The sequence below is a fragment of the Stegodyphus dumicola genome, chromosome 1, assembly GCF_044657685.1.
Source record: "Stegodyphus dumicola isolate Sdum_Otavi_A_Nest chromosome 1, ASM4465768v1".
Classification (NCBI taxonomy): domain Eukaryota; kingdom Metazoa; phylum Arthropoda; class Arachnida; order Araneae; family Eresidae; genus Stegodyphus; species Stegodyphus dumicola.
Window position 1 is genome coordinate 197,469,368 of NC_140768.1, and position 19,925 is coordinate 197,489,292.

Below are 19,925 nucleotides of genomic sequence, written 5' to 3' on the forward strand. Positions count from 1 at the left end.
TATTCAATTTATTTACATATAATTTTTAATGTTAGCAATGGATCAATGTATTCTGATTCTTACACTTTAAAAATCAAAAGAATGCAAGCACTGAAATAAGAAGATTCATTGTAACCCTTCAGTCATTCTCAGCTCAATTAAAAAAATATACACTTGAATTCTCTTAATCCACATAATATGCCGTGAACATCAATTCAAATATTAATGCGTGATAAAAATCACGAAAGTGAAATATCAGCGATTAATTAAAATCGGAAAACGAAAGCACTACAAGATTTCTACTATTACGCCATATATTTATAACTGCGAAACAAATGCAAATTAAAACGCAAACAACATATGCTCACATGCACGAAGATTTAGCGTCACAAGAGCAATAGCAGCTCATTAGTTCATATTCGAAACCCCTCCCTCAGTGGCTACGCTGATGTGCACTTATGAAATATGCGCCCGGGTAGCCGAGCGGTAAAGCGCTAGACTCCCATCCCAGAGATAGCGAGTTCGAATCCCGGCGGTGGAGTTTATTTTAAAATTCATTAAAATGGATTAAAATATAATGGAATCAATTAAAACTAGTTAAAAATAATGACGGATTAAATAATTAAAAAGGATGATTCATAATAAATAATGAAACATAATTAAAAAATAATGAATAAAAAAGATTAAACAACTAAAATAATAAAGAAAAAATTGGTAAATAAGGAAAATAATAAATTTGACTTCACGTGGTTTAAGCGACCATTGCTACAAACATAAAAAATAGTGTCGTTGCCACAAAAAATAAAAAACTTTGAAAAGATCGTTGCCACAGAATCAAAACGAAACTCAACATGATTACGTCATTCCATCACGTGATACAAGATGGCGCTGGTGTCGTCACTTCCGGAGAAATTCAAAATGGCGGAGGCCACGCCCCTTTTCTGTGACGTCACTTCCGCCGCTCGAGTACCCCCGCTTACTACTCACGTTTCAAGACTATGCCACATTGGTCTAAATCATTATTTCTAAGAGTGAATCGTTTCAGTTGGGTAGCAGAAGCAAATAAGGCATAGATTATTCGCTAGGCAGGGCATCTGAGGATATCATACCTTCCTTTTTCCCTTTTACAAACCTCTCGAAAGCTCTTCTGGATTGACAGAATTTAGGTTCCTCTATTTCTTAAGGATATCGTAATCACAAATATCAGTGTCCTTTCAGGGGCTCGAAACCGAACAGCGGCATTTTCAGTTAGTCTCCACCAGTCGCCATCCAGTAATCCAAAATTGTCTATTGTTAAAATTGTCTATTGTTAAAATTTGTCTATCTTATTTAATTTTGTCTATTGTTAAAATTACACATCTCATAAATTTCGCTTACCTATCCCGCTCAATATTACATCATTTTAAATAAATTTCATATGTTTAATGATTAATTGTGTCAGTATCTAAATCAATATTTCAATATCAATCAGTATTTCAGTATTAATTGTCTCAATATTTGAAATTATGTCACTAATATTCTAATGAACTTAGAGCTAACAATAATTGTTCCAAAATGTTACTGTTGATTAATTTTAATTTATTTAAAAAATGTTACGTTTGATTTGTCAATTCATTAATGCAAAGCAATTATGGCTACCTGGTTAAGGAAAGCATGTTCCCCGTGGATGTCTTTCTAAAGAAAAAACCGACTCGCATTTATTGTCTGTCTACGAGAAAAACAGTCCCGCCACAGTGTCTGGTGGGTGGTGGTCGCTATAGCATCAGGGCTAGTACATTTCAGATAGGGGCGAGGCAAGGGTTGCTTCATTGTTATTTTGTTTTTGGCGACTGTTGGCTGAGGGGAAAAGAGTTTATCATTTGTCTTCAAGACACCCCTATGGAAAATGGGTCAAGGCTCGTTTCTAAAGCAACAGACAGCTGCAGACTAACTTAACTGGCGAGAGCTTTTCTTATGATAGGCAGACTGTACATGACTCACGAAAATCTCATTCAGCCAGCTAGTTTACCATAATTGCTTAAGTGGAAGGAAAAATTTCATCTCTCGTTTGAAATCAAAAGCTAGAAAGGCATGTCAGAGCCAAGAAAAGGTCTCTTGTGTCAAATAGCTAGCTACGAATACAAAAGAAAATTTCTAAAAAGAAAGCTTTGCAGACTAAAGCTCGTACAATACAATAACAAACACTGCATGCAATAATATGGGACGTTTGAGCCTTCTTAGATTTTCTTCAAGCAAGGCTATTAGTTTTATTAAAAAATATTTTAAGAGCATAATACAGTTTATTGAATTTCATCTTTTATACATCATACACCATCTCCCTAAGATCATTAAATTTATATAATAAGTTATACGTTTTTCTTCTGCTTATCGCATTCATACAGAACGTTGATTCGATAGATGTCGCTCTTGCTGAGCTTGCCTTTCTTGATAACGTCAATTATCCTAACTCCTTTTTTCTTGGCCTTCATAGTCTTGGACCAGCCATCCTTGGAGAAAGTCTTTTCTCCATACAGCATAATGGAGTCATAGTCAAACTCATTGATCAATCGATTTTGTTTCGGCTTTAGTTTGTCAAACTGATCCAAGGCATCTGAAAAAGTAAACGCGTTAAAATAATTCACTGTTAAGTGGCACTCAAAAGGTTATTCTACAATGAAACAAACATACATGGCGTTAAAAATATCATTTATTAATTATAAGAATGAGCAAAATGTTCATAGAAATTATCAATTATTCTTTATTACCAATTTTTGTGTCACGTCATTATACATTAGGCTACCATTTATCATCCATGCACTAAAAATTGCTATTTCTCAGAGGTGTCACGATATGTTACGATAAGTTCTTTAATATATCTTTTAAATTGAAACTATATACTGCCTAGCAGATAGAGCTATTTCACAGCAATATATGTATACACTTTATTAAGTTACTAAATTATTTTATTTTTCACAACATATCTAAATGATATGATCTAGAACATGCTTCGATAACCTATGACTCACTGTTCATAGAGTGACCCATTTCATAATTTGAAATGACCCACATGAGTTCCAAAAATAAATTGTGCTACATAAAATAAATTATAAACTATAAATATGAAACGGAAACTTGAAGAAAACATGAAAAAGCTAAACTGAGAATAGATAATAGAAATGACAATTTTGTTTGCATCGGTAAAATTCACCTTATAAATGCGAGCAAATATTTTCGCATTCACACATGAAATTTATTTTAAATATATAAGAATAATATGAGCAGCTTAATTAGCAAAAATTCAGATGCTTATAGAGGTGTAACTATAAGACAGATTTGACTAAACTGAGGTCACAAGTTTAACATCAGGGAAAGCATTGAACCTCACTAATCGTACCTTTTCTGTTAAAGTTAAATATTCTGTCTCTTCTCCTCGTCCTATCCTGGCGGGGGTGCCTCAGGGAGGAATTCTTAGCGCTACGCTCTTCAACTTGTATGTAAATGACATACCACAAACACCAAGTGTCGATCTAGCACTCTATGCAGACGACACAGCCATCATTTCACAGCACTCAACATTACATGCCACTCTCAATCACCTACAGCTGTATTTAACAGACTTGGAGTCCTGGCTCATTACCTGGAAAATCAAAATTAATGTCGCAAAAAGTGCCGCCACAGTTTTCTTTTCCAGAAAGAGGAATGTCCATAGTCAACTCCCTCCACTCAGATTATTTGAAGAAAATGTACCCTGGGTGGAATCCTACAAATATCTGGGAGTATATCTAGATGCGAAGCTGCTCTGGAATACACACATCAACTATGCAATATCAAAAGCAAGAACAACAAGAACTCAACTGATGTCCCTTCTTAAAAGAACCAGCAACCTCTCTCTCAATAACAAGATCCTCCTGTATAAAAGCACCATCCTTCCAATTCTGACCTATGCAGCTGTCGTATGGTCAACTGCTGCCAATAGCCACCTGAAGAAAATCCAAGTATTCCAGAGCGTCACGCTTCGTATTCTGACAAATACTCATTATTTCGTCCGTAATGAAGTGCTTCATAACGATCTCAAAATTCTACCCCTTGATGCCTTTTTCCGGCAAAATTCGGCCAAATTCTTTAATAGATTAACACAGATCGAAAACCCAGTCTTGCATTCACTTCCTGCTTATGATCCAGCTGAGCCCAGCTCAGCTAAGCGACCTAGGAGCGTTCTGGATAGAACTTTTAATATCTTTCCTAGGAAGCCAAAGCGGAGGTGTCTGCTTGACTAGGAATTCTTTCTAAAAAATTTTTAAATTAACAAGCACTTCACGGGCCTAACCCGGCGACTCTTAACTATTTCTATATTTCCACATGCCCGCCGGACCTAATTCGGCCTCGTTTCTCGGTTTCATATCCGTGCTGCTATAGGTAACATGCTCCTCCACTTGCCAAGACCTCATCTTTTCATAAAACACGGTCCAGACAACTTAAACTCAAAATTATAATAGCTTTAAAGATTCTTAATATTTTATTAAACAACTTAAACTATTTTGCTATTAAAATCTAAATAATTATCCTAATTATTAAAATTTACACCTTTCGTATGCTACTCAAAACACTTTTATTATATGAATTTTTGTTCCAGCAAACTGCATATAAATATACAAGCTTGCATATCTTCAGACATCATCTGCAATCAGGTAATTCAGTTTAATCCTGTCTCTAGTTTTATTCCTTTCCCTTTTTAATCCACCTCTCCGCTCCAACCTAAACCACTTTTCCTCCCCTGTCTTTCCTTTAACTCTCTTGAAAAACTTCTCCGTCTTTTCTACAGTTAACTTTCTTCACGGTTCTTTCCGCTTCAAAAGTTGCTCCTATTCTTCCCTCGCCACGGGCGGTAGGAGAACTTTTTCGCCTCTTGAATCCTTTTCCCCCCTTCTTTTCGTTCTTCCATCCCTGGCTCCGAGCTTTAGTCGCAAGACTCTCTCCCCCCCCAGCCCATTCCCAAGGCATTAGCAACTACTGCGGTTTTCCGTATTACCTAATATACCTTTCCCAAGCCCTGGAAAATTATGTTTCCCGGCTGATTGTCTTCCAATCTTTCCGATTCCATTAATGCAACGCATTCAGGAATTCGCCTTTATTCATCACCTCTCTCTCTTTCAATCTCGTAAAACAGGTTGAAAGCAGAAAGAATTTTTTTCGTCCTTAGTGTGGACTCCTAATTCACTTCTTTCCCCGTAAACTCTTAATGGTCTCCTTCATTACCCTTTAGCCAGTGCTTTTTCTTAATCACTTCAGTTTTCTTAACGAAGTTGTGGAGGTAATTGCATTAAGTTGCAAAGGTACTCCGGAAAATATCGCCTTGGGCCTTGGGAAAGCATTGAATCGGAAAGAAAAATAAAGTTCATTCAGTTATATTTGTTTTTGCAATTATTATAATTATAATTTTCATGTTTAAAGTGTATTATAATTATTTTCTCAATTAAATTAATTTTATTATTTACCGAAAAAGACTATTTTAAAATAAAATGCCACTGACTCGAAACATTTTCTTAATACATTATTTTGGCCGATTTTGATCTGCAGCCAGGAAATGTTGCCCGATGCCTGATCTAGAATATTTATCTAAAATGTTGTAAGGAATGAATCCTCTATAAAATGACCACATTCGACTCCAAATGATTTTACTTTTCTGAGGATTTGTTGGTCTTTAACACGTGACATTCAATACTGACATTTATTTATGTTCTGAGAAATATTGGTCACTTTAAGAGGCAGTCACCACAGATAAAATTCACAAAATGGCATTATCTCAGTTTCAAACTTTATAAATGTAGTGCCAATGTTGAATACCAGATGGCGTACAGATTGCTCATCGTATAATTCTTTTAATGTTTTATTTTTCGTTTTGTGAGTTGGCAATTAGATGGACTCAAGATGCAGTAAAAGAACGACGACGATAAAGACGTAAATAAAAATGTATTGAAGAAGTTAATCAGTTTATAACTAACATATTTGTTAAAAATGTAAATACTTCAAATGCAATTAAACGTGCTGTCCTTTCAAGTAGTTTCTTAGATGTCTTTTTCAAGACGGTATTACCACATATTATATCAGAAGTGGGATTATAAACCGCTTCAAGCAATTCTGAAATTCTACGTAAGATTACATGTTGAAATAACTCGGAAGATAGAAGGTATGTAGATTTTGTTTTCATATTTGACAATGATTCTAAGTGAAATAAAACAAATCAACATTGCATTAAAGAATTGTAAAGCAGATAAAATTAGAACTTTACACAAATTTATTTTCAATACAGACGGTGACAGATCTAACAAAAAAAAGATTTGGATTATATATTTTTGTATGAAGGCGAAAACTAAAAAAAAAAAAAAAAAAGAGAGAGAGAGAGAGAGAGAGAGATGACGCTCTTAAGACGAAAGGAAAGACGCTTAACGACGAAAAGAAAAAAGCCTAAAAGAAGAACGAGAGGATGCCTAAAAATGAAGAAACTGCGGGTTAAAGACGTTAAACTACCTGTTTCTATGGTAGATGAAGCTTGAAGACGACGTTTGCTCATTTTCTAATTCTTGAAACTGAAAGATGATCAGGACTCTAAAAACATTTAACTTTTATTTTTATTATCTTTCTTGTTTTGCTTTTGTCTTTTCTTTGTATTTGCATTGTCGCCTGGAGGACCAGATGAGTGCAGGACGGTCGAATGATGTAGTGCCAATGTTGAATACCACATGGCGTACAGATTGCTCATCGTATAATTCTTGTAATGTTTTATTTTTCGTTTTGTGAGTTGGCAATTAGATGAGTTGGACTCAAGATGCAGTAAAAGAACGACGACGATAAAGACGTAAATAAAAATGTATTGAAGAAGTTAATTCAGTTTATAACTAACATATTTGTTAAAAATGTAAAACTTTAAATGTAATTAAACGTGCTGTCCTTTCAAGTAGTTTCTTATATGTCTTTTTCAAGAAGGTTTTACCACATAAATATTAAATTACTTTTTAATTAAAAATAAAAAATACACTTTGTAAAATTTAAAAGTACTTCTTATTATAATTTCGTATTCATCTTAAGATGAAACAGAACTTGTAATATAATTAATAATTTTAATAAGCTCGGTTGATAAATAAATCTGCCTTTTGGCCTTCTTAAATACGAGTATGTTTCAACTTATGTTAAGATAGCATTAATGGGAAAACGAAGAGCCTATGAGAAACATTTATGTTATTTGGCAGCTTTTTCAATTCCTTCTTTTGACAAGTGTATTTAAAATTTCACGTTGTCATACCCAGAAACGAAAAGTGCTGTTATTTATTTCTATGCCATCTGATCAATATGATAATTAGTGAAAGCTACTTCTATGCTGCAGGTAAAGGTTTGAATCTCCTATAAGTATGCACATTTGTGATTATAATATGTTCATAAAATAGACGTGTCTGCTGGTATAATTAGTGAAAGTTGCATGTTGAAGGCTCACACTTCAAGGACCAGTTAACAAATGGACTTTTGCCATTCTGGTATCTAATCGAAGTAGAGGCGTTTCTAATCCATTGTGATCCCATAATTAGAATTTGTTAGATATGAGTACTACCTCTGAGTGTATAAAGCTGCATGACGCTTTGACACCTTAGCAATTCTTATATTATCACTAGTCACAAGAATTTTGTTTTACGACGACAGTAGTGAACAAGAACTCTAGACGCATAGATCATGCTTCTGTAATATATTCAATCTAAACTGGGATGGAATTGGGAGAAACTCATTGCGCAACATCACGGTACAATGACAACATGTATGGCAAATGTTGTAGGGATTAACATCTTTGATATATGACGGAGTGCATCTGTCTTCCATGTAACTTGAAAAGTTGGCAGAATACGACCAGCAAAACTTCAAACACTAGCCCCCTAACATTTTCAGGCTGACTGTTTGTATCAGAAGGTTTGTAATTCACTAGAACATTCATTTGCAGGTTAAGGGCTGAGATTTTGTATCCCTTTATACAAGAATATCTGAACCCAGAGGTCAAAATTAAATCCATTTCAGTTAACAACCTCTTTTTGTTGCTTTTATATATTGATAAATAATATATACAAACTTTAATTTCAAAAGAAATTTAAGAGTATCTTCGCATTATGATGTAAATATCATAAGCTTTTTTTTTTTTTTTTTTTTTTTTTTTTTTTGCTTGATTACGATTCATAGTTAACATGTATTGATACTTAATGCCTGTGAAGTAGAAATTTAAAGTATTTATCCTTATGGCACTGTAAACCATCTTATTCAGCTGTATGCAGTCAAGCGTAATACTTCATTTAAACATGACATAATTTTCTATCAAGGGGAAATTTTCTCCTAATATGGCCAAGATAGGCTTAATTTATTGAACCGCTTTTAAAGAATTATAAAGCAGATTTTTTTTAATATTTTATTTCCCTTTTGTTGTATAAAATACTGAACCATATAACAATGCATTTTGTTTTTCGAAACCATTGAAAATAAATACTAGAAATTTAAGATTCGCTCAGGAAATGCGTATTATTTGCAGCAATTAAATATGAGATGGTTACACATCTGTGATTAAATAAGATTTGCATCTTAATCCTCGAAACTTTAACTAACGCAAATGCTGCTACTGTTATTGTAAGTTGATGGTAATTACGATGGTAAAGCTGCTGCTGACCATTCTTGAAAAATAATGGGAAGACAGAAAGTTCAAATCGCACGTTATTTGTGACAGTCAACTTGCACTTAAAGCCTTCTTTATTCTTCTGTGTACTATGTAATTGTAAATTAAGATTGTACAGTGTAATTGCAACATAAATTAAGATCCACGAATCAGAAGCTCTGAAATCTTAGAGATAATATTCAAGTCCAAATCTACTGAAACAAGGGATATTGTTACAGAGAATTTTTTTTCATATTTGGACTTACCAGGCCAAATGTTCTGCCAGTAGATAATGAGGTAATCATCTCTGTCTGACCTGTTCTGTTCGTGATCGAAGCCAATTGCGTGGGTCAGCTCGTGGATGATAGTACCTATCGGCTCGCACCCGAAACCTAATGATACGGGTTGGATCTTGCCCGTTCTTCCCCAGTATGAGTAGCACCTACAGGGTAAATATGTTAGAATTGATTTTCTTATCTTAATGGAAGAGAATTTCATAGGACAAATGATAGCATGTGTTTTTATATTACAGTCAAACGTCTTTAATCCGGACGTCCAAAATCCGGAATGATCTATGGTCCGGATTATAGATCCGGATTATAGATCCGGACCAGAAAATCTAGACCTTTTCTTTATAATACCTTTACGCATGCGCATAATACGTATACGCATGCGCGTTTAATGTATAACGGACGGTATAAGCTAAGCTAAAATTATCTAATTATCTATTTCAGTTAACGTTGCAGATTGCGTTGTTCCTTAATCTTCGAATTGGATCCGGCTTTTTATTTTTTGCAGACTGTTAGAGCAATTTTATAAAAGTAAGCTTGAACTTTCGATTATGTCAAAAAAAAATTCCGATTCTGGAGCTGCCAAAGGATCTACAAAGTGAAAGCATGTTTCGATGTCCATCAAACAAAAAGTGGAATTGCTGCAAAAAATGGATAAAGGCTTATCCTTTGTTTCTCTAACCATTCCGAAATTTGTTTATCAATTTCACGCTGCTCTGCCGGAAGGGGGAACTTCGCGGCGCGCAATGAACTGGTAGTTGATTTGTCAGCACTCTCCTTATCTTCAGGGCAGATGTTTTTATTTTATTCGACTTATAATTCATTACTAAATGTAGTATTTCATCTCGATGTACTCCGTCTTTGATATGATTTAAATCAAATTTCTCGTCATTATAAATATCACGAATACTCATCAAATAGTTTTTTGGTTGCAATTTTCTAATTTCGACTATGTGTAATGTATGCTTTACGCATGCAAGCGTTGAAAGAAATGCTATTAATTGATGGAAAACGAGGGAAAATTAAGTATTTAAATAGTTGTCATTCTAGCATAAGCACTGAAGTATAATAATTGGTTCGTTTTAAAATTAGGCAAAGCAGCAATTTCAGAGTGACGTAGATTTTGAATAGAATTCTATAATTAGGCTATGTTCTTCCGGGAGAAACCCGTGTGAAGCCGATCCATTTTTTAAAAATGTAGCAAGAAGAGAACTAGCATCAGTGTTCAGCACCTTTAGACACTCCGGTACTGCTAGAAATAAACAAATAATATTAATTATTATTATTATTATTATTATTATTTTTTTTTTTGTAAATTTTGATACCTTTTAGATCATAATTACTCTTTATTTCATAAATTACGGTTTCTAATTTTGAATTTTATAATTTATACATGCCATCTTACCGGATTTAAATTGATGACCTATAATCAGGAAAAACCGATAATCCGGAATCGTTGAAGTCCCGACGAGTCCGGATTAAAGACTTTTGACTGTGTTTATTAATTCTATTACAGTACTGTTTAAAGTTGAAAACAAGTGACAGAAAGCAGACTTGAGCCACAAACAGTGCTACAGACGCAGAACTTTCAAGGAACACTTTCTGCATGAAAAAAGTAAAAAAACCATTGAAACATTTAATTCTTTTAAAGGATTTTTACTCAGTGATTGTATAAACTTTAATAATTTAGTCACACCTGAAAATATTTAACAACCATACTTTTAGAATAAACGTTAAACCTTGGTATCTTTCTCATATACTATCCTATTAGAACAAGCTACTAACTGATGGAAAACGAAGGACAATTAAGTATTTAAATATTTGACATTCTAGTACAAGCACTGAAATATAATAATTGATTCGCTTTAAAATTAGGCAAAGCAGCAATTTCAGATTGACGTAGATTTTGAATAGAATTCTATATTTCGGCTATGTTCTTCAGGAAGAAATCTGTGTGAAGCCAATCCATTCTTTAAAAATGTAGCAAGAAGAGAACTAGCATCAGCGTTCAGCACCTTTAGACACTCCGGTACTGCTAGAAGAAACTAAAAACTGCGCGCACAAATTACGTGACACCTTTTTTTTTTTCAATCATGTTAACACTATTTTGTTGCTGTTTCGTAGTTCGTCTGATTTCCCCGCTTTGTTATATGGATCCCCATTGATTTTTAACTATGGCTATTTTACTTCTCGAAACTTGTTGAGGTTTTATTTTTCCGTTTTTATTTCTCTTGAAAAACTGCACGAACAAATTACGTGACACCTTTTTTTTTTTTTTTTTTTTTCAATCATGTGAACACTATTTTGTTGCTGTTTCGCAGTTCGTCTAATTTCCCTGCTTTGTTATATGGATACCCATTGATTTTAACTATGGCTATTTAACTTCCCGAAACTTGTTGAGGTTTTATTTTTCCGTTTTTATTTCTCTTGATTAATAAAATTTTGGGTTTAATACAAGACTGTTTTGCTCCAGAAAAAAGAGGAAAATGTATCCGATAATCTTCGAAATTGGCAGAGTTCTATTCAAACTTTACGTTAATCTGATTTTGCTGTTTTTTTTTTTTTTCCCTCAATCAACACTTTTTTCTTCTTTAATTCTCTTCAATAAGTTTATAAGGTATCTCTCCCTCTTTCCTAGCGTGCCTTCGTAGTGTAGTGGTTCTACACGCTGGGCCCGTATTCCAGAGGTTCGTGGTTCGATTCCCGGCGAAGGCGGTTGCTCAGTTTTCATCTTGCCTGCTACCAGAAATACCTAATGTCTCTACAGTGGCGCTCGAACTAAAAGGGTTGTTATTGATAACTCTCCACACCCAGGATTTGGCGATTGGATACCCTAAAAACCCCAGTCGCTCTTTAAAGGGGGGGGAGTATATAAGGTATCTCTCCCGCTTTCCTAGCGTGCCTTCGTTGAGTAGTGGTTCTGCATGCTGGGCCGGTATTTCAGAGGTCCGTGGTTCGATTCCCGGCGAAGGCGGTTACTAATTTTTCAATTCTCCTACTTCCAAAAAGTACCTAGTACCGTTTATGCTTAAATGTGTTAAAACTATTAGCATCAATTTTCAAGTTATGATAGGAGGTATTGCTCTTGATATACACTAATGACAACATTTTTTAATATTCTGGCTCCAGACTGAACCTTAAATTGTAATGCATGAAATAAAAAGTAGAATGCAAAAGACACAGAAACAGTAAAGATAACACAATAATAGAAATTTTTAATTTAAAATATATAATTTCGATTTGGGAATTTATGAAACATTATTATGTGTGGCAATGCAATCTTACCCTTCGCCGGGAAAGATCTTGATATAACCTCGCTCTAATCCATCCCATGGAACGAATTTTAGGCAAGTGTTGTCCATGATATGCTTCATTGCTCTCTGGATTTCACTTTTTAAGTCGTCTGCAAATGGACATTAGGATTACGAAATATATTTACTAGTTTATACAGATTTTTAAGAAGGTCTTCAAGCTACCTTTTTAAGAGGTACCAGTTGCTCTCATTTAAAGTTTCAGCATTAGCAAGAAATGCAACACTCTAGATACTACAGGAGCACTATAAGTTAAAAATTTATTTTCTGTGCACAGGAAATTTACATGTTACAGATGTCTGTATTATGAAATGTCACAGAAGTTTCAGGTGAGATAAAATGTTTAAATATTTTTTAACATATATGAGTATTAACAAAAACCGTTTGCTTATGTTTCATTACGTATTATATCTTTTCTTCATGTTTCATTTGTACATTTTTGTGTCATCTGTTATCTTATTAAGACTTTTAATAAAATATGGAGATATTATTTCATAAAATTTGGAGATATTACTGGTGATGAAGTAAATCAAATATATTTTTAGCGATTTTCAACCAATTGCATTGTCAGGTGACGTATGCCCCTTCACTTGCTTCGGGAATATACAGTATCCTGAATAAGAACAGTGAGCTTACTAAAGCTCTGTTCCAGATTGTGTGGAATAGTAGACGATACAAGCAGGAAGGATATACTAAACCCTTTATTCTCTGTTACTTTACGGGTACTCCCAAACTTCGGGATACAGAGACCAACCACTTGTGGTCTGAACGTAAAAGTATAAAACTACTAACTTAAAACTCTAACTAAAAGATAACTTTGAATTAGTATACAAATGCCTAGCACTAAGACTGGCCTTTATTTAAAAGGGTGCGTATATAGTACGCCGAAATGCTGAAGCTATAATTCGTTTTCAAATACACTCATGTCCATAAATTAAGGATAATTCGGAGTCACGCGGAAATCGAACTCTAAAATAAATATATCACCTGTAAAATCACTACACACATCTTCAAGAATCATATGCAAATTTCAGGAAGTAACCAGATGACACCGATGGTACGTCACAATGACGAGAGTGTAAGAGAGTGATATATAAGGAATACAGGCAAAGAAGTAAAACTGTTCGCAGGCGCTTTATAAGCATTTCAGTGCAATAACCGAATAGTTATGACACAAAGGACGCATTTGGATGATTTTTTACGTGGTAGAATTATCTGCCGTCTGGAATGTGGGCGTACCCAACTGGAAGTATCAGACGAACTTGGAATTGCCCAGAGTGTCATCTCCAGGCTTTGGCAACGATTCCAAGATGATGGTAATGTGAGTAGCCGTTACAGCACAGGTCGCCCCAGAGTTACAACGCCGAATTTGGACCGGTATTTGGCAGTTACTGCCAAACGAAACAGGCGGAGCACAGCCTCAGACCTGTCTCGTCAGCTCTCTTCAGCCACTGGTGCGACAATTTCAAGCCAGACCGTGTACAGACGCTTAGGGCAGATTGGTCTATATGCTCGTAGATGCGTTCAGATGCGCTCCACTTACTGCAACTCACTATCGCCTGCCGTTAGCCTGGAGTAGAGAGCATGCATTGTGGACCGCAACAGTGGGCTTGTGTGATGTTTTCCGATGAGCCCAGGTTTAGCTTGCAGTCTGATTCTCGCCGGACTTTCATGTGGAGAGCTTCAGGTACCCGTTACCACCAAGAAAACATCATTGAACGACACCGTTACGGTGGTGCAGGAGTGCTCGTTTGGGGTGGAATATTATGGGTTCCAGAACTGACCTGCATGTTCATATTTGAACCATGGCAAGCCAAATCTATCGGGACGTCATTCTGGAACAACATGTACGTTTGTTTCGGGGCGCCATGGGCGCACAATTTGTGTTTATGGATGACAACACCCTTCCTCACCGTGCAAACATCGTAAGCGGATGCCTTCAGTCGGAGGATATCACCCGTATGGACTGTCCAGCATTCTCACCGGACTTGAATTCAGTAGAGCACGTGTGGGACATGCTTGGCCGACGAGTAGCAGCCCGTCAACCTCCTCCTACATGTCTACCGGAACTTCGGAGAGCATTGCTTTTTGAGTGGTGTAATATCCCCCAAGATCAGATCGAAATTTGATACTCAGCATGCCTAGGCGTTGTACGGACTGTATTGCATCGTCTGGGAGACATACAATGTATTAACAATCATACCAACCATGTAATATTGGTTTTTTATAAACAGATTTTTTTTTTTGTAATTTGCTCCAGGGAAAAAAATCGCTAATTTTTTTAATAATATCAAACATATAGCATCCTTTTTTATACATATAGCTCTTTACCTTTTGTTTAACACATAGCTCTTTACCTTTTGTTTAATAAATAAGCTTTACAAATAAGTCAAATTGGTTTTGCTTCTAACTCTTTCTTCGCCTGATTTTGCATTATCCCTAATTTATGGACATGAGTGTATCAAGAGAGCTAAACCTCTGGCCTTAAAGGCAAACAGCAACCGAGTGAAAAACTCATAACCCTGCAGTGGCAAGCGGCTCGCTTCCTAAATCTCCTTCTTTCTCTCTCGGCAAAAAGCCACAACTTAAATACTTCGGCATTAGCAAGACAATTTGAATAAACAAGTTAAAGCATTTAATTCTGGCCGGAAGTAGAAAATAAGAAGTGATAGTACATTTTTAAAATAAAACAAACGTTAGTAAAACTTAGGATCCTTACAGCATTATAAACAATTTGCAAAATAATAGCTCTATCATATTGCATGACGATAATAAATACAACTATCTGATTATATTAACTTACAGCCTTTTGTAACTTCAAAGGAAAGGAATGTTACCTTCTTTTTTAATATCTCAAAGAAGGACAAATGTGTTATTGTTTTCACTATACGAAGTTCGTGTCTAAAAAAAAGTTACATCTTTTCTTTCTTGAATAAACCCAAAATAAATTTACCTTGCAATAATATCTCAATAGATTTTCTTTTCCTGCCGTTTAACATTGCACTTATGAAGACCTTATTTAAAATAAAGTGATTTCATTTTCTGTATCTTGTATTTCTGGAGATTTGTCTTTATATTCAGGCCTATATAACAATTTGGTTCTGTTTTTAAAATCAAATGTTTAATTGGAATCGGAATATCATAATGAAATTACATTTAATTTTATAATTTTTATGAATTTTAGATTTTTTTAAATTAGTCTTTAAAAACTTTACTTTGAGGTTTTGTTATCTAAGTTTTCAGATTATGATATTTTCTTTATCCGTAGTTTGTATACTAAACGGGAAAAATAGTTACAATTTTTCTTGGCACATGAAGTTTTTTTGTTATAATTTCATCTGAGCAAAACTAAGGTATAGAATCTTGTTAGAATAGAACCAATTTTACCAACTGCTGTTGAATCGTATTTATAATCGGAATCTAGCTTTAAATCAATTCTAATATATAAACGAGGCGCATATACCGTATATACCCGCGTATAAGTCGATATCGCGTATAAGTCGACCCCCCCCCCCACACACACACTTCGACATAAAAAATTCGTAGAAAATAAGAAACCAGCGTATAAGTCGACCCCCCACTTCCGAAATCGATCGAGAAATTCGAAAAATTTTTTTAAGTACTACATTTATTCAAAATGATCTGAGAAAAAAAATAAATGTACGATAAAAAATACTTTGGTAAATAAACAAAATCAAAATCCTTCAACTTCCGATTCATGGTCAGATTCGCCAAACATTTCATAGAACTCTTCTGTCGTCATTGGCTCGTCATCATACATATTGGGATAATTGGGGGAAAATGATCGTATATAGGAACCTTCTAGAATTTGTTCCGGAAAAGATTCGCGTACGTAAAATCTATCTGCATTTTCCCTTTTTAAAAGTTAAAAGAAGTATTCAAAACTGTTCAGTTATTGCGTGGGCTATTTTTTTTAATTTTGACGTGTACGCCTGTTAACAAAAGTATTTCATGAATGAGCAATAACTATTATAAAGACTTATACGTACGTAAAAACTATCTGCATTTCTCTTTTCTTGGCGTGTTGGCGAAACTTTTTTATTGCTCGATACTGATCGGTTGTTCAGAGGCCGAAAATTCTTTGGTTTAATCAAAACTTACTCTAGTTAAAGTATGAAACTCTGTGATTAGTTCGTCACATAATTTAAGTCATGAAATTACTTCAAGTAAGTGACTTATTTGATAAGTCGTCCAATTTGAGTGCGGGAAGAAAACAACTGCATTATATAAAGAAATTTTTGAACTTCCGATTCTTTTAATTTTTTATGGCCCCGCGTATAAGTCGACCCCCCCCCCCCACTTTGAAGTCTTTTTTTTTTTTTTTTTTTTTTTTTTGTCCAAAATATGTCGACTTATACGCGGTAAGTATTCTGTACCGCGCCACGCGCATAGGGAAAATTCCGTGCTTGTGATTGGACATATTTTCAGATGACATCATTTTTTCTTGGCATAATGACATTTAGCAGGATTCTTACATTTTTGTTTTCGTTGGATGACGCACATGAGTGAAATGGAAGCGTGAAATTTATCGTTTGTTTTCTTTGCAACGAAAAAATTTAGCTGCAGCGTTCTGCAGATGGCTTACTGTTTTATGGAATAATAAAATTATAAAATCTTCCAAAGATGCTGTTAATATCAGAAGCAATCTTAAACGCTTAGATTATATAAATAGCTCAGTTTATGAATTTAGTGCAAAAACCAAAACACGACGATCTCGATCCAACTGTAAAGACACTGTGTGCTAGTAAGTATATTATTATTATTGCAATTTTGTTTCATTCTGTTTCTTTCAAATTACAGAAAATATTTCCTTTGCAAATGTCATGGTTTTTTTCATGTTAATGTCCATGTTATTCTAATATTCTGTTGCCTTAAAGAAAAGTTCATTCAGTATCGTCGCTGAATTTAATACACGTGTATAAGGAAAGAAACTTCCTTCTCTGACAAACACATTTTATGTAAAGGTATAAAAGTTTTTACACATTAAAATATGGGCAATATTCATAAAGTAACATTATTCAATTTAAAATACGTATCTCTATTTCTCTGTTCCAAATCTGTATTAGTCTAATTTCAAAAATAAATTTAATTTTTTCAGACTGATTATAAATATTGTAAATTTTCTTTGTACTATGTTATCTTCCAATATTTTTGCCACTTCCGAAAACTGACTTGTCTCATGCTTTCGGAGATTGCATGTGCAAAAAATGGATATATAATGAATATGAAATAATGAATTAATAATCACAACACCTTTAATATGAAGGGTTTCCAATTAGGAATATATTTATTAAAAAATCTCTGCATTTAATATTAATACATATTTACCGAATTAACACAAAAAGAAATACTTTTTCTCTCTAGGGAAAAAAATCACTACATTTTTTTATAATAAATTCACCACACTACAGTGTTGTAAGAAGTGTAATCACATAACAAAAAAATGTTACGCACGTAAATAATCTTTTCGGTACTGCTATCAAAATGTAAACAAACGATATGGAGGTGTACCCTGGAGCTTAAGCAAAATCAAGACGTTCCTAAGCGTAGAGGAAATGAGTCACCGGAAACTATATCCAGTCACGAGGAGGGATTTTTCCCTATGTGCGTGGCGCGGTACAGAATGCTTATATGCAATCGAGACAGAGTCTGCCTGAAACATTTTTCTCTTGTTCATGTAGTAGGTATAAAGGAAACATATAAAAGCATATCTTTATTTCAAAATTTATTTATTATATATATATATATATATATAATGAAATATATATATATATATATAAATGAAAAAATTGAGGAGACCTAAATGTTTTCGGTTTTAAGTAGTACTGTTGTTTTCTTTGGCCTAACAGTGTAAAATAAAACTTAAAAGATTGTCCTCGGATTAATGAATTAGTTTCAGTTAAAGAGAACTCCATAAAGCTGTTTATTTCATTAACATAAAATATGGATTAATATAAAAGACTTCATCAAGCACTGTATAAAGAAAATCCAGCGTTTTCAGAAGAAACCTAGAAACTATGCAGAACTTGGTGAAACTTCTAATAAATTATATATATATTTTTTTTAAATTCCCTTTTCTCATTCACATATAAATTTTTCTCCAAAATTTTGAAATCTGGGTGCCGACAGAGGAGAAAAAGGAAACCTTTCGCCAGGATATTCAGTATTTACCGGTATATAATTCAAAAGTAAAATGGTATTGTAACTGTTTGAGAAAATGATACTACGCATTGTAAGAAAACATTAAGACTTACTGTGAAGTCATCTAGCGCAGATTCAATTTAGAAGCAGATCTAGTTTAGATTTACATTGGCATATATTTCGGTAAAAACATTTCTTTGCTTTAAAATAAATTATTTCCCTTACCTTTAAGAGCAATTATGGTAAATATTTGTTGCAAAATAAAAATTGATGTTGTGAAGTAAGATTTTATTTTATTTTTATAAATCAGACGTTTTAGTTCGCTATTTTCCATTTGTCATGTCCCATTCTAAGCTCTGACCTTTCTATAGTCGGATATGAAAATAATTATTTTAAACCACTTGTAAATGATAGATAGAGCGCTTTTATTCTTAGGAGAAATAATAGTATTTCTAAAATTAACAAAGATCCGCGTCGTTTTCAGAAGTCAGAACTCTAGTGCTCTCGATAGTGAAGTACGATATAGTATTTCCCAAATTATTGCTCCTTTGCATCATGGAGTAATTGATAGTTAGTTAAGCAACGAATAAATCTGAGAATATTTTCTATTTAAATTAGTAGTTTAAATGAAGTTCTCTGAGCTGGACACTTGATTGTACACTTATATTATCAAATGCAAGGAGATGAGTTTCATTATACTGCATTACCATCACTAATTTTTTTCGCCAAAAGAGCATGAAGTTAAGTTATTAAACTTATATCGTGCTACTTCCCAGAATTTACATAATACATAACTGAAGTCCGGATAACTGAATACCGAATAACTTACCGCCGCCCAGAAGTTATAATAGTTAATGACGCTGACTGCCTTACCCTTAGGCTCGGGTTCGAATCCTGAAGAAGGAAGGGGTGTTTGTAAGCGAAAGTGTCCGTGCGGCAAGGGGAAACGTAAAATACCTAACAGATCGAGTCCTTTTGAGTGGCTGATGGCAAGGGAAGAGGGATAGGACACCGTCGGACCGCCTCCGAGGTTTTTCTCTCAAATCTGGAGTGGAGCTGCACTTTTGGTGGAGTGGAACTCTAACTGTACAATTCTATGGTGAAATTCTCGTGTTCCGCTCACTTATACCTGTACCTGTACGTGTGATAATTTACCTCCTTCATTGTTTTGAGTTTTCTAAAGCCTTAATAATAAAATAAAATATCTACAATATGTTCTACAGCATATTCAAATGCGAGTCGTCGTTATCCCCCTTCGCTATTCCTGGTGAAGAAAGACCGATGTCTGATCGCCCTCGAAACAGATGGAATTTCATTGAAACTTTACGTCAAAATAAGGATGCTGTTTAGCCTAATTTTCAGTTTTATATGGGAATGTTTCTTTTACAATTTGATCTGCAATATAATTCAAAATCTGTGTATGGCAGATACTTTATTTGTCACAATGTTAATATGGGTGCCTTATACAATCTGATGCAGTAATTGAATATAAGTCCCTGAACACATTTCTTCTCGTTTACTGAC

General features: G+C 34.3%; 1 protein-coding gene across 1 annotated transcript in view; it reads right to left on the reverse strand.

Moving 5' to 3' along the window:
- Positions 1-2,175: 2,175 nt before the first annotated feature.
- The window catches only part of LOC118197553 (astacin-like metalloprotease toxin 5), a 37,537-nt gene continuing 19,787 nt past the window's right edge, over positions 2,176-19,925 (reverse strand). The window contains exons 4-6 of the mRNA XM_085824568.1: positions 12,214-12,331; positions 8,905-9,080; positions 2,176-2,569 (exon numbers count right to left, since the gene is read on the reverse strand). Coding sequence (XP_085680694.1) covers positions 2,325-2,569; positions 8,905-9,080; positions 12,214-12,331 — 539 coding nt within the window. The 3' untranslated portion in view covers positions 2,176-2,324. The remainder of the gene's footprint in view (positions 2,570-8,904; positions 9,081-12,213; positions 12,332-19,925) is intronic.